This window comes from Strongylocentrotus purpuratus, unplaced genomic scaffold, assembly GCF_000002235.5.
Source record: "Strongylocentrotus purpuratus isolate Spur 01 unplaced genomic scaffold, Spur_5.0 spur5_scaffold_15, whole genome shotgun sequence".
Classification (NCBI taxonomy): Eukaryota; Metazoa; Echinodermata; class Echinoidea; order Camarodonta; family Strongylocentrotidae; genus Strongylocentrotus; species Strongylocentrotus purpuratus.
The window spans coordinates 22,746,225-22,755,124 of NW_022145600.1; the positions used below are offsets into that span (position 1 = coordinate 22,746,225).

Below are 8,900 nucleotides of genomic sequence, written 5' to 3' on the forward strand. Positions count from 1 at the left end.
ATACCTCACTTAAAAAATCCAGCCATCTGATTGGTCGAAATTGCAGTCATAAACTTTAACTATTCCTGTAAAATTCCCGGTAAAATTCTAGTTACCATGGTTACCGGGAAAATAATTCAGTCTTGGTGAAATACCCATAAGTTCACATGTTAATAACTGGTTTGAGCGATCGAGGATACCGTACGTGTGCGAAGAATTGGTCGATAATTTCAGGACGGCAACCGAAGGCAAAAATGGCTGAAGAAACTCTCCCAAGATTTCAACTTCTTGATGAAGATCAAATGCAAGACTTGCTGACAGTAAGAACACCCAAAAGGGTACATTAAATTCTCCATTATTTTTTTCTTCAAAATAGATCTAGTAGGCCTAGATTCTAGTAAGTAGGTCTAGTAGTGCTAAAATCCTTCTCGTAGAGATTGCACATATCCTTATGCATTGGCCATTGTGCACTCATGCTAAATTGGTCGATGTTTTAATTACCAGAGATTCAAACTAATATTGCTCGTGATCCTGAAGGTGATACTCAATAAGTGAGGTGTCATATGAAAGCGCAGGTTTTTCTCCATATTCCCCACAGGGACGGCCCAGCCCCAAAATTGTAAAAATATCTTGCTTAGACTAGAATCTAGATCTAGTCTACTTTCAAAGAAGTACCATGCCCCGAGCCGGGCTTCTACTGCGGGGAATTTCGGAGGCCAGGCACCAGTTTCACATTTATTACAAAATGTTAAATTACCAGCAAAATTTTAGTGTCCATTATAAAATTTATGTGGGGATTGTATTTGGAATAGTGCATTAGTTTGTTTCTCAAATTTGGTACTCCGCCCTTCCTATAATTTTTGTGCCAGAGTTGGTAAATTAGATCCTGACAAAAACAAAATATTTTAGGATAATGCATGCGCTAATTTGTGCATGTTTTAATGTCCCGTTATTTAATCCATGATTTACAATCTTCGATAACTTTAAGTTTGCTAATGCTTGTTTTTTTTGTTGTATTTTTGCAGTTAAAAAAAAGGATGAAATTATACAAATATTCGTTCACTTGCTCTACTCATTACCAGGGGCGTCGCCAAAGGGGGGGGTGTGGGGGTGCGACACCCCCCCCCCCACCTGTCAGGATATTGTCGGTAAAATTGCGCTGCCGTCGGGAAAAAGAGAAAAGGGGGAGGGAAAAAAAGAGAGGGAAAAAAGAGAGGGAAAAAAAGAGAGGGGAAGGGAAAGAAAAGAAAAAAAGAAAAGGAAAAGGAAAGAAAGAAAGGAAAAGAAAGGAAAGAAAGGAAAAGAGAGGAAAGAAAAGAGAAGAAAGAAAGAAAGAGAAAAAAGAAAAAGAGGGGGGAGAGGAAAGAAAGGAAAAGAAAGAAAAGAAAGAAAAGGAAAAAAAGAAGAAAAAAGAGTGAAAGGGAAACAAAAGAAACGGGGGATGAAAGAGAGGAGAGAGAGGGGAGGTAAGAGTCTGAGAGAGGAGGAGTGGGAGTAAAAGAGAAAAGGGGGTTGTTGGGTGGAGTCGTCTCGTCGAGGGAGCAAGAAAGACACGGGTAAATATGTTGCTGTGTCGGGTCAGCTGTGTCGGTATTCTTGCTCGATCCTCATCAATGCATAAGTTTGAAGTCGGTGAGATGTTTATTGTCGGTCGGCCGACAAGTTTTTTTCCTTACGAACTGCGACTTCTTATCCGCTGTGACGACTTCGAGAGTGACTACAACTACAATACTTGTATTTTCTCGAAGTTTCACTTTCCTATAATATCAGCTAAAGAAATCAGAGGTTTAAAATTTTCGGGGAAACTAAATTCAAACAAGGTTTAAGAGTCAACAACGGTACGACGAATCATTTTCCTTTCTTTATATTGTGATGAAACGCCAAAAATTCCGCGCTTCGCGCGTAAGGGGAAACTTCATTTAGACGAATCGAGAACGGTACAACGAATCGTCTTCTTTCTCTAATAATTTAGGAAACGTCAAAGCTTCCGCGCTTCGCCCGAAAGTGGGAAACTGAATTCAGACAAATAGGTCTTACTAAAAGTCGAAAACGTTACAACGAATCGTGTTCTTTCTCTAATAATTTGAGGAAACATCAAAGCTTTCGCGCTTCGCGCGAGAGGGGTCAACTGAATTCAGATGAATAGGGCTGAATGAGATTCGAAAACGGTACGAGGAATCGTCTTCCTTTCTCTATATTGTGATAAAACGCCAAAAATTCCGCGCTTCGCGCGGAAGGGGAAACTTCATTTAGACGAGTCGAGAACGGAACGACAAATCGTCTTCTTTCTCTAATAATTTAAGGAAACGTCAAAGCTTCCGCGCTTCGCGCGAGAGGGGGAAACTGAATTCAGACAAAATTAATAGGGCTTAATTAAAGTCGAAAACGGTACAACGAATCGTGTTCTTTCTCTAATGATATGAGGAAACGTCAAAGCTTTCGCGCTTCGCGCGAGAGGGGGAAACTGAATTCAGATGAATAGGGCTTATTAAGAGTCGAAAACGATACGACGAATCGTCTTCTTTCTCTAATAATTTAATGAAACGTCAAAACTTCCGCGCTTCGCGCGAGAGGGGGAAACTGAATTCAGATGAATAGGGCTTAATGAGATTCGAAAACGGTACGAGGAATCGTCTTCCTTTCTCTATATTGTGATAAAACGCCAAAAATTCCGCGCTTCGCGCGGAAGGGGAAACTTCATTTAGACGAGTCGAGAACGGAACGACGAATCGTCTTCTTTCTCTAATAATTTAAGGAAACGTCAAAGCTTCCGCGCTTCGCGCGAGAGGGGGAAACTGAATTCAGACAAAATTAATAGGGCTTAATTAAAGTCGAAAACGGTACAACGAATCGTGTTCTTTCTCTAATGATATGAGGAAACGTCAAAGCTTTCGCGCTTCGCGCGAGAGGGGGAAACTGAATTCAGATGAATAGGGCTTATTAAGAGTCGAAAACGATACGACGAATCGTCTTCTTTCTCTAATAATTTAATGAAACGTCAAAACTTCCGCGCTTCGCGCGAGAGGGGGAAACTGAATTCAGATGAATAGGGCTTATTAAGAGTCGAAAACGATACGACGAATCGTCTGCTTTTTCTTATAATTTAATGAAACGTCAAAGCTTCCGCGCTTTCCGAGGGGGGGGAAATACTGAATTCAGAAAAGGATAAACAGTCGAGAATGGTACAGCAAATCGTCTTCTTTTTTTATAATAATTTAATGAAACGTCAAAGCTTTCGCGCTTCGCGCGGGAGGGGGGGGGGGGGAAACTTCATTTAGCCTAGGATTACCAGTCGAAAACGGTACAATTAATTGTCTTCTTTTCCTAATAATTTAAGGAAACGTCTAAGCTTCCGCGCTTCGCGCGGGGGGCTCATCACCCACACCCCCTTATGAGCACGCTTTTAAGTGATTCTCTTGCTCACTACCGCCCCTCCCTAAAATAAAATCCTAGCTCCGCGCCTGCTGCTTAAATATATATATGTATGATGCTGACTACACTTAAAAATAATTCGTATATTAATGTCGTCGTGGAAAATGACCATTTTGCGCATATGCAAGTACTGATAGCTATAGATAGTCCATAGAAAAACATTTAGCCTTCGCCCCAGGTTTATAGGTTGTTTGACTTTGTAGATATTGGAAATTTAATTTTGTCGGTAATTGGTGGCTACTTTTGTCGGTAATCGTTGGCCTCTACACCCCCCCCCCCTACTGAAAAAGGTCTAGCGACGCCCCTGCTCATTACACATTCAAGAATCCATGAGAAATCATTGAAAGGAACAGCGAACAGTTGCTGGGATACCATTTTCTGATGTAGGAATTATAAATCCTGAAATTTCATGCGCTCTTTTATCTTACCACCTGGTCAACAGTTGCAGATTAGCGCATAACTTCGGCGGCTTGGAGCATGGGGTCAAAGGAAAGCGGCTTGATTTTACTCCTTTCTTTCGCCTCTCTGCTTTAGCTTTAGTTGGTTTGTTTGTTTTACCTGACTGCTGAGAAATGAACTAGGGGACTGAAGGCTTTAAATCCTCTCCAAAGGACTTGGTAATGAGGATTAATGCTTTACCAAAGTGCACTAGCGCACTGATTTTGCTTCGAACCCGGGACCCCCTGTTACAAGACTACTGCTCAACCACTGAACTATTGCGTTTCCTGCTACTTGTCATAAAAGTATTTCGAATTATGAGGGCCTTTTAAGTGCCATCCCACTCTGGGGATAATTTTAATTTTATACTTTTCCACACTAAAGTAAAAAGAATGACAAATCTAAAAAAAAATGTTATTCACCTTCTCTTTAGACAGACTGTAAGGTTACATTAATTATAGCCCGTGTCTGTATATAATAAAATAAAACAAATTATATTTAAAGAAATTTCTTTTTCCCCCTTTTTTTAGGGGGGGGGGGAAGGGGGAGTTGAAAACCATTGCTAGTAGGTATATGCATTTAATACAAAATTATGTAATTTATAAAAATGCTTTGAATTTGAGTTTCACTTAAAATTAAAATCCATTTTCTTGTTACAGAATATGAGTATATTATTGTAATATTCAGGCGCGTACGAAGGATTTTTTCGAAGGGGAGGGGGTAGAAGAAAGAGCATATTTTTTTGGTCCCGAAAATTTTGCCGATCGATATTTCGTTTCGTTAGGGGGGGGGGGGGGGGGTTAAGGTCATCTCTTTTGGGTCACCTATTACCACTATTTTTTGTGTGATTAAAAAAAAAATTTGGGGGGGGGGGGGAGGGTTCCTCCAAAATACACACACCAAAAAAAATTGAGGGAGAGTTCGACCCCAAAACCACCTCCTTCTGCACGCGCTTGATGATATTGTAGGGTTTATGCTTACTGGAATAAAAATGGAACAAAAATTAATAATTTGGTCTAAAACGCTTTATAATGGTGGTATTCGGAGGACTCGGGGTATAGTGGTTCATTCACTTGACTCTTAATTTAAGGTTTGAGGGTTTGAAACCCAGCCCGGCGTTAACGTCGTTTGCGAAGACTTTCATCCATATTTGCCACTCTCTACCCAGGTGTAGATGGATACTTGACCATTTCTCCGGTAATAATGAGTGCAGGGTCCTCGGAAAGAACAGGAATTGTCGAGGCATCCCTAGGTAAACAAATTATCATTATTATTATTAATTCTATGTGAGGGTGTGTGTGTGCTTGGGTGTGGGTGTTCCTATTCTTCTTCTTTTTTTTTTTTTAGGAGTGGTGTTAATATCAGACTAGACATGAAACACCAGAGTAAAATGTCAACACCATCTAGAACTCGCAAAAAAAAGAAGGATAAAGGAAAACTCAAATTTAATCTATTGACTTAACGTGAAAATTGTTGGTTTAGGTAGATGTAATATATATATATATATATATATATATATATATATATATATATATATATATAGGTAAATATATAGAGTTATTAATCATTAATACTCTTTATCAAACAGACAATTATCTAATAGAGATTCATGGTCAAATGATATTCAAAACAAAAGTCGAAGTATTTATATAAAATATTTTATTGTGCATGGTTATTGACTTACAGCTCCCGTACAAGTAGGTTAGAAACACAATCATCCCCGCTGGATTAGGTAGGCCCTATAAATAAAAATACGTTTCATTGGCCTAAAGATATTCAAATAGTTTTACAAGTCACCAGCCGATATCAAATAAAGTTTTTTTTATAATAATTGACATAATCTTCAGACCAAGTGCCATCTCTGCCTCACCACTCACATTCGTACTCTAATATATATATATATGCATTCATTGTGATGAAATAACAAAAAAGATATTAAAAATATTAATTGTCTCTATTATTTACCCATGGTAGCCTCTCCATTTTCTTACACTGCTCTCCCTGCCAGCCCTTACATTATCACTACCAAAGTATTGCCAGGTACTCATTTACACCGTGGTGGAGTATGCCAAATGTGGATTAATGTTTTACCAAGATACCTTGGTACCAGGCTGGGGGTTGAGAGTTCGAATCCCAGCCTGGTACCAAGGTATCTTGGCCAAACATTGATCCCCGTTTACCACACTCCACCAAGTGAATCAACAACTACATCACGACACCTCCACTAAAACCTATATTGGTTTTGTATCTGTAAAGTCTGGAAATTGGAAACATAAAATAAGCTTTATCACACCTAGGCCTCTCACTGCCTCCATCGTCACTTCTAGATTTGATTATTACTGAATAGTCGTCGATATCGACGTTTCAAGTACTATATGTCATCATGATGGAAAAAGAAATCGCGCTATTTCTCGAAAAGCTTATCGTCAAATATCCGTTATCTAGTAAGCCTACAAATAGATTCGATCTGATAAATCCTCCAACAGTTAAATTATATCGACAATAAAACTTACTCCTAAAAATGTTAATCCTACTTTTACATGTAGGCGTAGATTTATAACGAGTGAGAATAAATGAAACAAATCGTGATGAATCTTCAATGATAATATTTAAAGAGATAGTAGTCTAATATTTATGGGTACAGGATATTGAAAGACATGGTAGTAATATCTATAATGTACGTCGTATAAGAAAGCGATAATGTCATTCTATTGAAATGAATAGAAGAGGGCAGCAATCGTCGAGAAGAGAACGGCAACCATAGATGGTGTCTTCACGATCGCGTCACCTCCGGCAGCGGGCGATGTTGTCGGCGACGATGTCGGGCCGATGACCAGCTGGTTGGAATCGCATCTCAGCCACCCGATAGCCGTGTTGATGGGATAGCCCTCATCAACAGCCGTGGTGTTGTCGTTAAAGCGGTAATACTCAGAGCCTTTGAAGAAGTAAATGCGGTCGTTGGCCCACTGGAACGCCGCATCTACGGAGTCGCTAGGGAACCCGTTCCAGTGGCTTAGCGGCTGAGGCTTGCGGCTGACTTGTAAATCAATGTTGTAGAGGTAATACTGGTCTCCTATGGGATACAGAGAGCAAAGTACAAATAAATAAATATATAAAATATATAAATAACAAATACGAAATGTCGTAAACACATTTGTAGATGATATTTTATCAAAAGAGAGAATAATGCAGTGATAACCTCAACAATCGTCATGATTATTTAGGTTAATTGAATTCAAACATTAAAGTTACAAGGAACCCGATGTAGTCATTTTTCTTTATATCTTTCAAATCAGATCAGCCACAGCAACGTAACGAACCATATAGATAATGTTGAATGGAAGGGCAAGGGGGAGGTGCCAGATCGAATAACCAACTAGCTAAAAGATTTAACAAGCCAAAACAACAATAACAACAAACGGCTCAGATTTTCAAATTTTGCCGACAGGGAAGATCTCCAGATTTGTAGACAAATGTTTTACATTTTCTCCAAGCCAACTATTTTTTAAAGGATTACCTGCAGCTGTTAGAACGTCGAATATGCCGGAAAACATAACTACCCCTTCACCCCCTTTCCCTCCACCGGCTACGCCCCTGAATCAAACTTGATCGTACCTTTGGTGAAATAGAAGTTACGGCTCCACATGAAAGCCGAAGAAATGTCATTCGGCACTCCGCGCCAGTTTGATATGGATTTTGGATAACCCCTATCCATTCTCTGGTTAAGGAACCTCCAGTATTGACTTCCCTGTGATGCAGAAAAAAGACAAAAGAAGAAATAACATCACAATAATGTCCTCATTGTGATGATTGAATCAGATGAATAACAGGCAAAGACTTACGAACAATTATTGACCGATATTTTTGAGGGATAAGGTCGCAATCACGTGATCGGGAAAAGGTGCGTTAGACGTAGAAAGTGTTGGTGGGAAGGAGAAGAATACTACGGAAGCGTTAAAGTGCCATTCTACTTGACGACATGACGAGATATTCCATCTTGTCAAGTTGACTTAATATTCATATCATGTCGACATGTAAAGATATTTAACTTACCATGTCGACTTATCAACTTTTATTAGTCGACATGGCGAAATAAATTATCTTGCCAAGTCGACTTCACAAAAAGTTCATGTTGTCCTGGCGACATAAGTTATCTTACCATAGGCTAGGAATATTGTGTTTTGAGGTCAAACAAATTGCAATAAAATATTTTTCACTGCAATGCATTTTAGTAAGGTCCTCAAAATGACATACTAAAAGTCCAAAAAATCCAAGTAGTGGAAGTGCCCCTAATTTGCATAAATCCAATATGGCCGCTATTTCGAGGATTTTCACATAGATTTTGTCATATTTGTCAACTTGTATAGGCTGTTGTGGCACTAAAGGAGTAGGAAAAGTGATCTGCTGTACATTTTGTATCAACTAAAATACCCATATTCTACAGGTACATCACACACCTGAAACAAATCCCCCGCGCACCCACACCCACACACAATACAACATGTAATTTATGCTCAATTTATTACCTTAGCAGATGATGTTATTTCATTATGCACCAGACAAATATCATGTCATTTTATATTAAAAAACCACTAAAACAAAAATATCAGTTCAGAAAAACTGGCCCTTATAAGTATTCGTACAAACACAAGAGCTGTTATAGGGTTATGTAGGGGTACAGCCCGTACCTTACATTATCTAATTTCCATAAATCCACAATGGCCGCCAATTCTAGGGTTTTCGCCTAGATTTGGTCAAAATATTCACCATACATACCTTTTAGCACACTTTTAGTGTACTTTTAAAGTCTAAAATGTTATTTCCAAGATTTTTTTTCTTTGCATAAGGTTTCATATGCCCGGTTGAGTGTTTTAATTTGCTTAAATTCAAAATTCACTAGAGAATTTATTATAATGATATTTGTTGTCTTATGTTAATACATTCAGACTAATTGTGACAACACTTATATATGTTGTACACATATATTTATATTTCAAATGTTTCATAATTAGGTTTTCTAATTTGCATATATACACATATATTTTGTTAAA

The 8,900-nt window shown here is 38.6% G+C and overlaps 1 protein-coding gene across 1 annotated transcript; it reads right to left on the reverse strand.

Annotated features, from left to right (window-relative positions):
* Window positions 1-6,216: 6,216 nt before the first annotated feature.
* Window positions 6,217-7,533, reverse strand: LOC582413 (matrix metalloproteinase-17; the record flags this gene model as incomplete). The annotated part of the gene is given in 2 exon segments (XM_030985842.1): window positions 6,217-6,922; window positions 7,465-7,533. Coding segments are annotated over 2 exon segments (434 nt in total), but the record flags the coding sequence as incomplete, so codon positions are not given.
* Between the last annotated feature and the right edge of the window lie 1,367 nt (window positions 7,534-8,900).